The following is a 17,614-nucleotide window of genomic DNA, read 5'->3' on the forward strand; positions in this document are numbered from 1 at the left end:
TCAGTGATGAGTAACATCTGCACGTGCTATAATATGTACGCCAAGTAATAAGAGAAATCAACGCGTTCTATTGTTATTATCCTTCCTGGCCCCTTAATTAATTGATAATTCATAGTTTCTTATTCTGATTTTGACCAATAATTTGAGATCACTAAAATAGAGAAAACTTTTGTGCTTTAATATGGGCTTAGTAAAATTGTAAAATTATCAGTACCATTGGTATTACCACATTACCGATCAGAAGTATAAAAAGAAACTAAATTTTTACTTATTAAGATTTGGGTTTCAACTAAAGACTAAGATTTTCCAAAAGTAAACACATTCTCTTGTTTATAGACTTTTCTTATTGATAATAAAATAGCTAAGGCTAGGTTAGTATGCAGAACCCAGGTTAGTTTGAAAAATACACAGAGCTGTGTCATTTTGGCAAAGTAGTTCTTTTATCTTAGAGGCATTGTATATCAAAAGTAACAAAAAGATTTAAGAGTCTGTTTCGTCTCTTATGAGTTACATTAGGTAGCGCCAGATACCAATGCTAGATAACAATAGTGTTTTTTCAGAGGCGAGCTTGAGTTTCCTATCTCATCAGTTTGACATAATCTTTGGCGAGAACCTGAATAATAGATTTCATTGGTACAGAGAGAATTCCTAAAAAAAAAACTATTACACCATAAAGCGCCAAATCCTATGTAGGGTAAAATAACATTTAGTCATGTATTTGTTTTATTTTGTACTTTTTATTTTATTTACGGTTTATTTATACGTATATTTTACACGCGGTTTTTTATACTTATTTTACAATAAGAATACTTTTCGTCTTTGGACAAAGATTTTGTCCAAAAACAAAGAGTATTCTAAGTGATAAACATACGTATAAACAAACCGTGTGTAAAATATAAGCATTCTTTACTCTTTGGATTCACTTTTTTTTTTATAGGTATACTTCTTTTAGGACTGATTAACTATTCACTATTGTTATATTGTTTTTGCTGTTTTTCCTATATGGTGGGCATTAATGTAGGGGTATGCGTTCATTCAAGAACACGTCTGTTTTCGTGTCAGTTGTTCCGTTCTTCAGATTCTTTTTCTACTGTTTAAATTATTTATGTCTTTTTCCGTTATTTCTCGTTTTTGTTTTTGACAATATACAACTGTTTTGTTGTTTGTTTGTTTTTTATAGCGGATCTTGCCAGTCATTTTCTGATGGAGTTTTTGATTTTACATAAATTAGAGTTAAAGACATACCAGCTAAGACATATGTTAATATGTTTACAACTTGCGTTGGAGACATGTGTTAACAGCTTAACTTAGACACCGATAGCAATAGTAGTTATTACAGTTTTTTGGTTTTGCATTTGTTTTGCGTCGTAACTTAAAGCTGCAACTCCTAAAAGGTGGAGAAAACAGAGACACCGTTTTAAAGAACCAAATGCAAACAAACCTAGATAAACAAATCAAAAGGAGTGCAAGGGGGGGTAAAAGCAACTTTGGATAAAAAAGTTGCCATGGCGGAGGAAGCGGCGAAACGTGGTGACTCCAGATCCATATACAAGATTACCAATGAAATTGTGGGGGGAATGCCAAATCGTAAACGGACCAGTTAAAGACGCTAATGGCAAAATTGTCTCAGATCCAGCAAAAATACCCATAGCATGGGCCTTGCATTTCAAGAAGATTCTGAATACACCACGCCCACTGGATCCACCAAATATCCTTGCAACCTTCAATTTGAACCTCCAAATTAACACAGAAGAACCTTGTGATGTAGAAGTTGGACAGGCAGCCCGCAAGCTTAAGAATGACAGAGCAGCAGGAGCTTACAGAATAACAGCGACATGACAAAATATTACTCAACACCTGTATGGATGTGCGGCTTAAACTTTTTGCTAGTATCTTCAAGTCTGAAAAAGTACCCAATGATTGGAGAAAAAGTACGGTCATCAAACTTTTCAAGAAAGGAGACGCGACAAATTGTGACAACTGGAGGGGTATCAGTCTCCTATCTATTCCTGGTAAACTCTTCTCACTAATTATTCTTCAGAGCATCCAGACAGTCCTCGATAAATACCTACGGGACGAATAGCACGGTTTCCGGCTGTACCGTTCTTGCACGGATCTTAGCTACACACTACGGATGATGATTGAGGAGTGCAATGAATGGCGAGAAAAAATGTACCTGATTTTCATGGACTTGGAGAAAGCCTTTAACTCCATCACCCAAGACTCACTATGGAAAATCCTGCGATACTATGGAATTCCTGATAAAATAGCGGCCCTAATTTTTGCATTATATGAACAGACAGAATGCTGTGTTCGGACCCAAAAAGGAAATACTAGATATTTCCGTATCATTTCCGGCCTAAAATAGGGCTTTATTCTTTCTCGGTTCCTCTTCGTCCTGTCTGTCGACTACATACTTCTTGATTGTACAGGGTTCGGCATCCAAATTGGAGAAGACAAACAGCTAGCCTATCTGTATTTTGCTGACGATATTGCCTTGATGGAAAGTAACAAAACCAAACTCCAGGCTCTCCCCAATACTATCCGTCAAAATGCTGGCCGACTTGGCCTCAAGATCAACACATAGAAGACAGATAGCATGGCAGCAACATATTCCCCCCTAAACATAAAGTGTAGATATGCAGGTCGTAGAGTTCCGGCACCTCGGCAACACAGTGGAAAAGTCAGGGTCAAGCGAGCAGGAAGTGCAGCTGAGGATAGGGCAAACCAGTAGAACTTCTAACCGACTAAAACTAGTATGGCGATTGAAAAAGTATTCTACGAGGTTATTTAATAGTAATGTCCTTTCTGCACTTCTCTACAGCAGTGAATGCTGGAATTTGACAAGAGAAAAAGATTCTAGAATTCGAAAACAACTGCCTCCGGAGGATTGTGAATATCGACTGGAAAAATCACGAGACACACCAGAAAGCCCGATCTATCTCAGGCCAGCCGATGGTTACGGACATCATTCGGCAAAGAAGGTGGCGATACCTTGGCCACATGATCCGTATAAAGGACGATAGGATCCCAAGACAGATTTTGGATTGGCAACCTCAGGGAAACCATAGGAGGGGACCACAAAACACATTGCGTCGCAGATATAGACGGGACCTGTCCGAAATTCACACAACAATACAACCCCAATGGGAAGATGTTTTGGCGGCGGCGTACATGCAGGACTACTGGCGGCTCTTCGTGGATGCCCTGCGTGGCACCTCTGGCGGCAAGAGGAGATCTAAGATCTAGCTTAAGGTAAAGGTTTTCAGATCTTCCAATTTTCACCCTTGTCTCTTTCATGGATCAAGCTTTGGATTAGAAAAAAAAAAACCATTAAAACCTAACATATAAACACAAAATAAATTTTTATACAATACTGCACGCATTTACAATTGAAACAAAGTAATACTAAAAGCGTTTTTGTATTTTTAATAAGATGGTACAACAAATCTATTTTTCGATTCCGGTTCTAGTTACCTTTTGTCAGAAATTGTCCTTAACAAGAAACTGCCGTGTTTACTTTGAATTGTTTTAAACAATTAAACATGTTCTAAACCCTAAAATACTGATCGACTCTATTTTAATAAGATAGTAAAAAACTCAGATTTTTTATTCCATTTCTTGTTGTCACTTTTTTAGAAGCTGTCCTTAATGAAAAACTGCCTTATTTACTTTGAATTGGTTTTAAACAACTAAACATATGCTAAACCCTAAAATACGAATTGAATTTCTTTAAATATGGTAGTAAAATAACTGTGATTTTTTATTCCTTTTCTTGTTGTCATTTTTTCAGAAGCTTTCCTTAATGAGATACTACCGTAATTACTTTGAATATGTTTTAACGGTTAAAAATATGCTAAACCCTAGCAATTTTAAGTTTTTGGTTGTCACTTTTTCACAAAATTTCCTGTTTCTTTCTATTCAAGCATAACGAACTCCACTACAGCCATGACTACGTAAAATACTTTTATTGAGAAAAAACTACAAAAAAAATAAAATAAAAGGACTAAAATTGGTATCATTAAAAAATCAAGGTAAAATAATATAGCGCTAACTTCAAAACTATAGCATCAGAATTTTAAACCGTTTAGCAGCTACAGTGACATCTATCTTTTTTTATACGACATTTGGGGCATATTTTAGATGTCCGTTGACCTTGAACGGCAGTTGCCCCTCCCCCCAAAAAAAGTAAACGAAACCAGGAATTAGATAAAATTAATCTGACCTTTATTTTAAATAATTTTACCTGACCTTAATAACTTTATTCTGACCTTTTTTTTTAATAATTGTAAATAATTTGGATTGGCCACAGTTGAGGTTTTATCTTATGTTTTAACTAAAGTTACTTCTTTCTTTTAATTTTTGCTTTTCCCTTGCATGTGAATATGAGTTTTTCCACTGATGAAGATGAGCATTGAACACACGTCCAAAATATTAAATATTTACTTTTGAATATGAATAGGTCAGCCTATATTGTAATACTACCTTTTTTCTTCGCGCTTTTTCCTAAGAGTTTATTTGTCATTTTACGGAGCCATAACTGGAACGACCTTACTGAGGAAAGGGGAGAATAAAAAGTGACTTATACGAGTTAAGTGAAAATAGGTTTATACAATTAAACAAAAAAATTTAAGCTGTGAGATCTGGGGGAGGTTGGGGGGTCATTAAGACAACAACTTACATTGTAAAGTATAGGATGCAAGCAAGCAGGCAGCACTTTGAGAAACTTTCAGTCGCCCTTCCAGTAAATCCTTTCTGATCTGAAGGAAGTAATGATAGCGGGTATAATCTTCTTTCAGTTTGCTAGGATCGGCGACAAAGAATTTCACTCGAAATAAGAACAAATGACTGCTCAAGCCTAAAAGATAGAATAATGAGTCAAGTCTGTTTTATTACACAATCTAGGGAGGACTTCCAAAAGTTTTTACACGGCCTCAACAAGCTAACAGTTACCACGCAAGTAAAAAAAAAAACAAAAAACATTCCTCTCTTTCACCTGTTTACCTTGCATTATTTACATATATCTTATTGCTTTGAAGTAAAGCGCTTTCCTTACACGGATTTGAGACTAACTAGACCCCTTCCCACTGAACTTTAGAAGGTTACACCTGTGTGAACGTGCAACAGCTTTAAATAAAAAATATGATGTTATGATTTTAGAAAGCCCCATTCCTAGAAAAAAGTGCGAAACTCTTTTAAACTGAATTCCAGTAGAATCACAAAAATGGCTTTTTATAGAAATAAAACTCTAAAGACCAATTTACAGCTTTTGAAGAATTCATTTACGAAAAATTATACGAGTTTTGATAACGGGCTTTAGGGCAATCATATAGCTCTAGAGGCATAAGCTAGGCTTAGTTGTTTAAAAAAAAAATGTGTGGTATTCACATCACTCACCGCAGATATTACCTGCTTGGAATTCGTTTCAAAGCACTAACACAGCAAAAAAGTAAGTATAAAGACAAAAGAAAGAGAGGGAAACAGTGAGAGCCAAAAAGAGAGAGAGAGGGGAGAGAGAGCGAGGGAGGGAGGGAGAGAGAAAGAGAGTGAGTGGATGAGAGCGATAGAAAACCTGAGCCGCGATGTTGGGGAAAAAATTCGCTAATATACAGTAAAATCAAGAAGGTCTCTTTTTTTAATGGAATGACTTACTTATGATATTTAGGAGCTCAGCCTGCATAAGAAACCCTAGTCATCCTTCTTTTTTCTTGTAAGGCTTTTTCCTTGTATAAACTTGGGAGGATACAATAGGTATTTTCAAATAAAATATTTTTAAACTTTACATAAATTTTTTATATTAAACCAGGTTTTAATTATCTATTTGACTTTGGATGCTTATTGAGGCGTATTTATGTATTTGATAAACGATCAGCTGGATTAAGAACTCCATCTTTTTGTTGAACGAATGGTTGTCTTAACGAGGACGAGAGGTGAACAGGAGTTCAAATGCCGTCCTAGTGAAAATGGGCCTTTAATCTTACGAAATAGCTGAACAGAAGTTGGGAGATAGTGGTACCGGAGAAACTAACTTCTACCACAGATTAACAAATGATGGACTATGTCTGTCTGAATTTAAATAAATAAATATTGATTCCAATAGGGTTCTATAAAATAGCTGTATAGGAGTTGAGAGTAGGGCTGGAGACAAATTATAAAAGGTAATATAACGAGAAATTAATTTTTAAGAAAGTGAATAGACGAAACTAAATGAAATCAATGTCTAAGAGCAGTCTTCAGCGAAACAACTAAATAAATAAAACATAAATAAAAAAATAAACTTAAATGAAATCTCGAGACGTCAGCTCGTCTGATGTCGATTAAAATCGACGAAAGTCAGCTCGAGACACTGACTTTCACCACAGCATAACAAATGATGGACTATGTCTGACTGGATTTAAGTAGATAAAATTTATTCCGACGAGATTATATAAAATAGGTGCATACGAGCTGGGAGACTGGTGCTCAAAACAAATAATAAAAGGTAAGATAACGAAGAATTATTTTTTTTAAGACAGTGAAGTTTAGACGAAAGTAAACAAATTCTATGTATAAGCAATACAAACAATTAAATACCAAACTGGGACCACATTAAAATGTCGAGACGTCGGCTCCTTTGACTTCGATTAAAATCCATGGAATTCACCTCAAGACGCGCACTTTTGCCACAGTATTAAAAATAATCTACTACGTCTGATTGAATTTAAATAGATAAGTATTTATTCCAACAGAATCCTACAAAGCAGGTGCACACAAGTTGAGAGAGTGGTTCTCGAAACACTTTTTTTCCAAGACGTTTACTCCAAGAGGGCCCTCCGAAATGGCCCTAATGACATACAAATTAATAGAGAGCAATACCCGAGAGGCTGGCTTTCACAATAGCGTAGAAGATGATGAACAATGTTAGATTGAATTCTAAAAAAAGATTTAAGGGAGAATAGAACTTTTTGTGAGGGTGTAAAGAGGGACGCTTTGAATAGATTGGGATGGAGGAGGATCGTGCGTAGCTGAGTTGTCCTCAGGCGGCTTAGTGTTACAGTGAGTTGTTAGTAGTAGTAATTGTAGAAGTAGAGGAAAATCCGACTTTTTTTTTATTTCAATACAGGGTTATAAGCAACCAAAAAATGTTTCTATACCTAGTTTGTAATCCTGCAGACACACATCTGGCTCTTAGGAAGAGGGGGATCAGAGGATTCTTCTTGGGCGTGTTGGGGGGGGGGGGTAAAAAAACAAAGTTTGCATTTACAGACTATGAAGAGTTAGAGCACATAAAAACAAAGACAACTTACCACGAAGCTGTTTTTTCACATTCTTCCTGGGATCCAACCATTTCTAAAACACAAAAAAAAATTAAATTTGTTTATGTTTAGCCAAGAAAAAATTTTAAGGCAAAATATAGGAACGAGCTATTCCTTTTTTCAATCTTTTCATCTGTCTCATCTGCCTTTGTTCATCTCTTCCTCTTTGCCATCACCGTCACCTCTAAGTTTAACCGGAGCTAATACATTTATTAGGTGATTTGGTGATGGTTATTTATAAAGTTATCGTAGTTATTTGGTCACAGGCATGAGAGAAATCGTCAAAGCCATAATACAAAAAAATTAACGGCAAAACTCTCCGCTTCCAAGGCTCGACATTGAAAAAACAAGAAGAATAAAACAGATGAAAAGGCGGGATCTTGTTCATAATATGACATTTAAATTTGTTATTTTCGAACAGTTATATATTAACGATAATATTAAGTTGACTAATTTTTTGTGTTACAAATTAGTGGACTCAATGAGTCCTCTTCTGGGATTTTTCAAAATCTGGTTTGTGATTGATTTTTTTTTCAGCCATAAAAGAACTTGATTCAATAAAGATAAAAATACATAATAACAGGGAAAATTTAATTTTCAGTAAAATAAAAACTATATATAAAAATTCAAACAGTAAATCCATTTTCATTTCATTTCAATTATAAACGGAAAAGTGGTCATGTTAAATAAACAAATTCTGATTATCTTTTTATTTCTTACAATTCCATTTCATGTTTAAACCTTAATAAATAACATACATAATAAAGAGCGCTATCCGCAAGCTGTCTACCGAAGGTGGCTTAGCTTTCCGTCCGACATTTGCAACTAGCGGAAAGGGTCAATAAAAATAAATAATTCGTAGTTCCATATGATTTTTATTAGCGTTGGGGTATGTCTGCACAACCTTTCCTCCACTGCTCCCGGTTATGCCACTATTTGACAGTTATCAAAGCCTAGCCTGGCAGACTAATTTTTTCCATTTTTGAAATTACCACATTAGCAGTCTTTCTTCGTCAGCAGATACAAAAAAAAAAGAAAAAAAAGAAATGCAAGCTGGTATGAAAATACATAGATAATGCCCAATAAGTGCGTGATAACAAAAATTTGAAGTCAAGCTTAGAGAACTTTAATTGTGTTCTATTTGCGTCAAGAAAAAAGAACCTTTTATAAACGCTAAATATTCCAGAACCTGTACAATTCAAATCAATTCCACAGCTTTTCTAAGACTGTTGTTACGGTTTCTATCCTCTGTAAAAGTTCCCACCTGCGTTTCTAATGAAGTATAAGCAACCCGGAGTTCACAGGCCAGAACATTTTAGCAAAATATATAGATTTTTTCAGGTTAGTGATTATATCCATGAAAGTTGCTACCTTCAAAGTTGCAGCAACTTTGAATGCTGCCACTTTGGTATTCTCCTAATTTTTACTGTGCTTTGTTTTCATCAGACAAAAAAGGGTAACTATGAACCAAACATTATTAAAAAATTTTAAAAAGCCGTTCCCACTTAGAGTACCAAGGATATTAAAATAAAACACTTTAACCCCCCTAAACCAGCGGTTCCTAACCGAATTTGAGACACCCCCTCCCCTAGTCACTTCTAACATACTAATGCTCCCTTGTTATATTTAAATTTCGTTATTCAAAATTTTGCGTGTATTCACCAGAAGAAACTTAAAAGGCCGTTAACTTGCGTGTCTTTTTTGGGGCCGTCTTCTAGGTATATTTTATATTCTATGAAAAAAATTGTCAGAATTTAACACATTTTATGCAACGTAAAACTTCATTGCAATACTATCATGTATCTTTTTTGTTCTTTAATTCCATCTGAATTTGACGTCATTCCTATGAATTTTTTTTTTCAAAATTAAGGCTCTAAAGTATAGTCAGCCGAAGGGGGCACATCCTACCCATGACCCACCAAAATACTGTCATGCCCCACTCCTATTTACACACAAGCTCCTATCTACAAAATTTGAGATTTTGTATTTTTTGCCAAAAGAAATATCACAGATGCAGTTTTTTTTTGTTTTTTTTCCCCAGGAGTGGTCTTATCGAACCAAAGGTCCTAGATAATTGGGAGAGGGCTAATTTGAACGGAAGTCATTAGTCCTAATGCCCTTTTTAAGTGACCACAGAGATCGAAGGACAATTGACCCCCCTCCCACGTCCCTTTTTCGCAAGACATCCGATAAAAATTTTGAGATAGCAATTTGATTCAGTACAGTTGAAAGATCCAACAACTGTGCCTTTTGGGATTACATGACCCTCAGAGTCCGTGGGGAAAGGGTTATAAGTTACGCTGTTTGCCAATTGTTCACAAATAGTATTTGTTATTGATAAATATACAGACATTTTTAGGGGAGGAATTTTCTGCAAGGAAGTGATTTTCCACGGGGATAAATTTCTCTGGGGAGGAAATTTTTCAGGCAAAATTTTATACGGGGGGAGGGAAAGGGATTTCCTGGTACGATTTGCAAAATGGTCAGAAATTAAACTAAAAAAAAATTTTTACAACTGAAAGTAAGGAACAACATTAAAACTTAAAACGAACAGAAATTACTCCGCATGTGAAGGGTCCTGTTAATTCCTCAACCCTCGCTCTTTACGCTATTTTTTCTCACAATTCTCTAAGAAAGACTGCTCAAACACAAGGATGGTTGAATTTAAATGAGAATTATTGTTGAAGAACGTTGTGACTTTAGCGTAAAGAGCGAGGGCTGAGGAAGCGGCAGTTCCCCTCACATACGGAATAATTTCTGCTCGTTTTAAGTTTTAGTGATGCTTTTTACTATCTAGTTGAAAAAACTTATGTTTTTATTACTTAATATCCGGTGTTTTTAATTTTTTTTAGCTATCGCCTGATTTTTTCAGTTCTCCCATTATTTCCCATGAACTAATCGCCAGGGCCACATCCAAGGAAAGGATTCCATGGGTATTCTATGATGATATTAGAGTTTGCTTTGCATGTTTAATTATCGGAAAAAAGAGTTTTATCTAAGGGTGTATCGGGAGGAGGGGTAACTCGTTTGAATCCCTTGAATCGAAGAGCGTGTTGAAACATGCTCTTTTTGGCTATTTATTTATTAAGAAAAAAGTAAAGAGGCTTTTTCCATAGTTGAAAATTTTTTATATAATTGTAAATACATCATAAGTTTATGATTTATAATTATATTTTTTTTCAATGATTTTCATATTTAGTACTCTCTTTTCCTTCTCTTAAAGTAACTATTACCCCTTATAAACACTATGTTTTAGCAAAGGGTGTACCGGAGGGGTGGGAGTAACTATTATGTTCGAAAAATATAATTTCTTATTTAAAGTTAATTACAAATGTCTTTATTATATAATGTTCTGGGTCCAATTTTCCTAAATGCTAAACCAAGTGGTTCAAGAGCGCACACCATATATTTTCACAGATATGAAAGAAAATTGTTAGCACATAGCATATAAATGCCTAGTTTTATTATCTTCAACCATTTGAAAATAGTTTCAAATTTTCAAGGGATCTGGATGTTTGCAAACTTTATTTGCCAAGTTCCGACTTTTACGAGGAGTAGGAATAAACCTTTGCCAAATTAAAGTGCTATGGCAACATGGATTCAATCCAAAACTAAAATGTTTATTCTTAAGCTTTTCGTGTTGATTGAAATGATTATCGGTTTAAAAATTAAATGATTCCCACAAACCATGAAGGATTTAGGAGAAACCCGAGGGGGGGGCTGACTTCCTGACATCTGGTGTACATCTCAAAACACCACATGCACCGCAGAGTTCTCACACGCTTGGCACAATTCGACCAAGCTTGGGACGCGCCACCCGGTGTACGTGCTTTTTGAGAGAGAGCGACCCCTTGAAGGTACTATACAACAAAATTTCGACTGTCACAACCAAAAAAGGGCCATTTGCCATGTTTGAAAAAATGAGTTTACAGACAATTTAGTTAAACTTGTCCATATGATTCAGTTGATACAGTCAGGGAAAAGTTATGAATAGTTGACCCCCATTCCTTATAACTCTTCTTCTGGCAACAACTACCCAAACCATTGGCATTGTTTTGTATGATGCATCACCTGGTTGACCAGTGAAATTTTAACAACTTCTTTGAAGTTTTTTTTTGCCGTTAATGGAATTAATTAGATAACTACGTCAATTGAATTAATGGTTATTTAAAGTCATAAAAAAAAGGAAAAACCAAAGGACGTAATACATAATCAATGATAAAGTCTGAAAAGATGATTATGAGGGGATACCGTGCATGTCCGTGCATACGCCCACCTGTCAGACTCTTATTGGTATCTCTTAACTTTGGAATAAGGGTCTAACGTACCCTTACCTAAGTCACTCAGAAGAACTATGATTTGAAATATATAGTAAAAACTTGCAAAATCTGCAAAATCCTTGATACCAAAGGATTTATAGGAACCTCCACAAGACTTGCATTTCAGTAAAAAAAAAATACATAAATAAATCTAAATGCTAATCTAGCAACTAGGAAAAAACAAACAATTTCTTAAAGCAAAAATCTTTGTGACAAGCGATTTCCTTTTGCTATCATAAACGATAGTTGACTATTTGAAATGATAGTTAAACCTATAGTTACTATTTTTTCCCCCTTGAACTCCCTTTTTCCCAAATATTCAAACTTGACTTTAGTTCTCGTAGAAGCAATGGGGTTTTTAATAGAAAGGTCTGAAGTACCTCTCCCAAGTAACCCTCTTCTAATTGGCTTTGCCATTGCAGACCAATCTGTGCTGCAAGATCGAATTCCATCCATTATTTGTCGCTTAATGAAGAGCAAGGAGAAAGGGATTTTCTTCGAGTTATGTTAGCAAAACTCTTACAGATTTTCAAAATCCTTCAGATTTTTGAACCAGACGCTCTGACGTTGTATTCTGAATAGGCCATATCTTAATACCAAAGGATTTATAGGAGCCTTTACAAGACTTGCATTTCAACTTCTTGTTGTAGATGGAATATTGTGTCATGATCGCGAGCGGACAAAACAGTAAAACCTATTAGTTGGTTACAACTCACTGGTAGGAGGTGCTTGATACATCAAATTTCTTATCCATTTTTGAGCCAATATAAGAGACATTTATAGCATAATATCAGGCTTTTTTATAAGGCTTAAAGGGAGTGAATTAGGAAAATCCATTGGGGTTTTTCTGATGGATGGAGAAATACAACTAGTATTCCCCAAAATCTTTATGCAGAACCTGCTTCTTTTAATAATTCTCAATCAACCATTTGAAGCATTTAAAGATATCTATCAATTTTATATTGGTCGAAAACTGTGAACTGGAGAATCAGTCATTTTTTTACATTCCAACATTACTTTTACCTTAACGACAAAATCAGTTCGTCAATATTCATTTGTCAGAGCAATCTTTACTTATGATTAATTAAAAAAAACTTTTTCCACAAAATAAGTTTTTCAAAGAAAAGTAAAGAACTCCATTAAACAAAAATGAGCAAAAATAAAATAATCTACCAAGCGTGAAACTACCACAAATCAGCATCGATAAATAAATGAAATCCAAAACGAACAGAAATTACAATAAATAACCGACTCAAACTCAAAACGAGGAGAAATTAACATAAGTTGGGCTCAAAAACCCCTATGCCTTCCCAAGACCAGAACATAATTTCCACTTTACTGAAAAAATATAAATGTTATTACTTTTTTAACTTTGATAAATCAAATAATATTAACATTTTGATTACTAAATATCAATATATGTATATTAAACTGACAATGCACATTCATTTGAATTTTTTTCAGTAAAGTGGGAATTATGTTCTGGCCTTGGGAAAGCATAGTGGTTTTAAGCCCTGCTCATCTTAATTTCTGATCGTTATGGGTTTGACTCGGTTATTTATTGTAATTTCTGTTCGTTTTCGGTCATCAATATGGGTCATCACAATCACTTTCGACCATTAAAAAGAGTACTAGCTCTTTGAATTTCCAATCGAATGAGCCCTTTTTCAAGTTTCTACGACAGAGATTTCAATAAAAACCTTCTATGCCCGCAGGACTTAACTTAAAGCTCGTACCCTGAGGATTGTGGGGGGAGCGCCGTGCACAAAGGTGTGAATTCCTGAAGTTTAAACTGCTTAGAGCGATACGGCCATCTCAAAATGTGGAGCAAATGTGTTTGGGGAAATGGTGGGCGTAGAAGGGGTGTTAGTTGCCTTCCAATCCCTTTCGACTATAAAAAAGGGCACTAGCCATTTGAATTTCCAATCCAATGAACCCTTTTTGAAGTTTCTACAACAACGCTTTCTAAAATAGAACCTTGTCTGTCCCAAGGGCATAACTTAAAAACTCTGCCCTGAGGACTGTGGGGGGTTTGTCATCTTCGAACACCAAATTTCCAGAACTTATCACCACTTTGAGCAAAATGGTTATCTCAAAAATTTGATTGGATGTGTTTGGGGGAAAAGTGGGCGTGAGAGGGGGTGTTAGTTGCCCTCCAATCACTTATAACTATTAAAAAAGGCACTAGCCCTTTAAATTTCCAATCGAATGAGACTTTTTTGAAGTTTCTACGACAACGCCTTCTATAAAAATCTTATATGCCCCCAGGGCATAACTTACACCCTTGCGCTGAAGGCTGTGGGGGAGTATCCTCCTCAAAAACATAATTTCTATCTGAAAATCAACTACGCTGAACAAAATGACTATCTTAAAATTTTGATTGGATGTGTTTCGGGAAATGGTGGGCGTGGAAGGGGCGTTAGTTGCCTACCTATCACCTTCTACTATGAAAAAGGGCACCAGCCAATCCAATTTCCAATTGAATGAACCCTTTTCCAAGTTTCTACGACAACTTCTTCGATACGAAATGCCCAGCACACAAGGAAAAAACATAATACATAGTATATTGTGCCAACATCGTCCTTATCGACCCTCAGGATATTGTTGCAACCACGGGTGCCGAGAGTTTTGGGGGATTACTCTACTCAAAAACATATTTTCCAGCTGAATATCAGAAAGAAGTAACATTATTGCACTTTCAAAATTTTGAGTAAATGTTAGGGGGGAAAGTACAGGCGTGTGAGGGGGGGGGGGCGAGTTGCCCTCCAATCACTATCGACTATTAAAAAGGGCCCTAACCACTGTAATTTCCAATCGAATGAGCCCTTTTCGAAGTTTCTACGACAACTCCAAATTTCTCTTTACATCCAAATTTAAGGCAAAAAAAATATCTTTAACCTACATGACAATTCCAAAATCGCCTCTGGCATCCTCCGCTGACAAGTATAAAATACTACAATTTATGGTTTATCATTGTCACTAAAAAACGAGAAGTGGACCATACATTTTTTTCTCTTTACCACCCGCTGTCTTTCAAAAAAATATCTTTCAAATACATACTCTTTCCAAACTAGAATATTTACTCCTCCGATGAAAATCCTCCGATGGTGGGCGTGGAAGGGGTGTTAGTCGCCTTCCAATCACTTTCGACTATTAAAAAGGGCACAAGCCACTCCAATTTCCAATTGAATGAACCCTTTTCCAAGTTTCTACGACAACTTCTTCGATACGAAATGCCCAGCACACAAGCAAAAAAAATAATAAATAATACATTGTGCCAACATCGTTCTTATATGCTCCCAGGGCATAACTTAAAACCCTTGCCCTGAGGGTTGTGGGGGAGTGTCCTCCACAAAAATATATTTTCTATTTGGAAATCAACTACGCTGAACAAAATGGCTATCTCAAAATTTTGATTGGATGTGTTTGGGGAAATGATGGGCGCATGGGGGGGGGCTAGTTGCCCTCCAATCACTATCGACTATTAAAAAGGGCACTAACCACTCTAATTTCCAATCGAATGAGCCCTTTTGGAAGTTTCTACGACAACTCCTTCGATACGAAGTGCCCTGGTATGGAAAAATAAATAAATATCTAATACATTGTGTCAACATCGTTCTTTACTTAGGCAGCGCGATTGCGCTGCCTATGATACGTGTTCCCTTATACGAAAAAATTACAAATACTCGGATATGTTTTCTGCAGAACTCCGCGTCAATTTTGTGTGTCATTCCCATATTATTAATTCACATAAAAAAAACTTAGCTTGCATTCCGATCTTTCCAGGTCATCGCTAGAACGACCTTTTTTTCAATGCTGCATATGGAAATATAAAGGGTAAGTCTAAACTAAATCAACTCACAGAATTGTCCAATGTTCCTTCAAAGGCTCCTTCCTCACAGAAACGAAGGCCAAAATAATGTCTTTCAATTAAATCCAAATGATCAAACACAACGTTGAGTAAATCCATGCCTTTGGCGTTTCTCTGTAAATGGAGAACAAATATTATTGACAATAAGCCTCAGTTTCTTTAGAACACTGAAACTTATAGAGACTTCATTTTATTTTGTCTCTGAAGACCTTGAATTGTTCTTGAAAGCTTAGAAACTTATGGGAAAGGTAACAGGAAACGTATCCAAGTAAGGTCAACACTGAGCGAGATTTTCATTGCTATTACAGGAATTCTAAACACAGAAGACAATGATGTTTTAGAAATTTTTCCAGGGAGGGGGAGGCAATGGCGGATCCAGGATTTTTTTTTTGGGGGGGGGGGGTTACTAGTTTTTGACTCAGTTTTCGACTAATTTTACTGGTTTTTACCTAGGTTTTACTAATGTTCGACTCGGTCAAAAATTTCGGGGAAGGGGGGGTTCAAACCGGGTAAACCCCCCCCCCTGATACGACCTTCGGGGGAGGAGAGGTCAAAAAAATTCTTCTTTGATGTTTTCTATTTCACCGACTATTGCAATTTGTATGTATTTTTAGCCTTGCAACAGCGAGGAATTAAAAAATTGAACATGTCCTTTTTAAAATGTATAAACTGTCGGTTACAGTATAAAAGTAGTTCTTTTGTATACTGTCATTTTAGAACAAAATTCTGTTTGTCAAATAAACATATTATACAGGTTTCACAATATTTTAGTTATAAAAAAAAACAGTGTAGTCTCAAAAGTCATTTATTTTTATTTATATGTTTTGATTCTTTTAAATACAATTTTATCTGATGACTTTTAAAATAAAACGCCTTGATTATATCGTAAATTTTCTGTGAAATAAAAGACCTTGATTTAATTTAAAGTCCTCTGGGTTCTGTATGTCATGTCCTATATTGTACAAATGTTATTATTTTCAAATGTTAAAATTGTGTTTTTTTAAATGTTAAAATTGTTTGTCACGACATAAAAGTAGTTCTTTTGTATACTTTTTTCCAACAAAATTCTGTCAGCCAAACAAAAACTTTTAAACATGTTTTGTTGTGTTTTCGGTGATTGAAAGACGGTCTAGTTTTAATAGTTATTTATTTTTTTATTTGAATGTTCTGATTCTCTTAAATAGAATCTTATGTGACAGCAGCTAAAATAAAACATTTCGATTGTCTGTTAAATTTTCTGAAAACAGAACACCTTGCCCCTATTTAAATTCCTCTAGGTTTTGTATGTCATTCTCTGCGAATTAAAGCTAAAGTGAAAGCGGTAAAACTTTCAATGAATGGAGAGGGGAGATTTGAACTAAATCAAAACACATTATGTACAAACAAGTTGTCAAAAGGGCGCACCCCAGGAGCGGCTCAAGGTATTAAGTTGTAACTTTAAAGGAATGTTGAGGAGGTGATTAATTAACTAACAGAGAAAATGTGCCCGCTGCAAAACTATTGCTGCTACTACAACTACTTCTTCTAGTACGACTATTACCAAGCCTAAGGGTACTAAGACGAAAATTTCAGGGTATGTTGAGGGGAAGTTGACAAAATCAAAACCCACTATGTGCATCGATGCAACCAGAAGGTTGTATCAGCAATATCTCAGGAACAACATAAAATATCAAGTTGAAACTTTCAGGACATGTTGGGGGGTATGTTGAACTAACCAAAAGGTACTATAACCATGATACTGCTACTAATTTTACTGCTAGTTTACTATTTCTACTACGGGTATTAAGGTGACATTTTCTGGGAATGTTTATGGGGATGTTGAACTAATCAAAATACGCTATGTGTATGCAGTTTGTCCAAAGGAAGTATCGTCAATATCTATTAGGATTAAACTTTCAGGACATGTTGTGGGAGGAATTGAACTAAAAAAAGGCACTATGTCCATACTACCAATACTAAAGATCAAAAAACACTATGTTTATGCTGGTCATTAAAAGGGCATACCAGCAATGTCACAGGAACGGCTTTGAGTATTACAAGTTGAAACTATCAGAGCATGGTGAGTAGATGTTGAACAAACCAAACGGCACTGTGTGAACACTACTGCTCCCACTGCTCCTATAAATATT

At 35.6% G+C, this 17,614-nt stretch overlaps 1 protein-coding gene across 1 annotated transcript in view; it reads right to left on the reverse strand.

The window, feature by feature from the left end:
• LOC148938485 (tyrosine-protein phosphatase non-receptor type 4-like) overlaps positions 1 to 17,614 on the reverse strand; it is a gene marked incomplete at its 3' end in the record, with an annotated part of 101,756 nt that overhangs the window by 34,193 nt on the left and 49,949 nt on the right. The window contains exons 3-5 of the mRNA XM_089107759.1: positions 15,477 to 15,599; positions 7,287 to 7,329; positions 4,682 to 4,858 (exon numbers count right to left, since the gene is read on the reverse strand). Coding sequence (XP_088963885.1) covers positions 4,682 to 4,858; positions 7,287 to 7,329; positions 15,477 to 15,599 — 343 coding nt within the window. The remainder of the gene's footprint in view (positions 1 to 4,681; positions 4,859 to 7,286; positions 7,330 to 15,476; positions 15,600 to 17,614) is intronic.

This window comes from Artemia sp. Qi Xiang Cuo, unplaced genomic scaffold (genome assembly GCF_049724085.1).
Source record: "Artemia sp. Qi Xiang Cuo unplaced genomic scaffold, ASM4972408v1 HiC_scaffold_3222, whole genome shotgun sequence".
In the NCBI taxonomy this organism is placed as follows: domain Eukaryota; kingdom Metazoa; phylum Arthropoda; class Branchiopoda; order Anostraca; family Artemiidae; genus Artemia; species Artemia sp. Qi Xiang Cuo.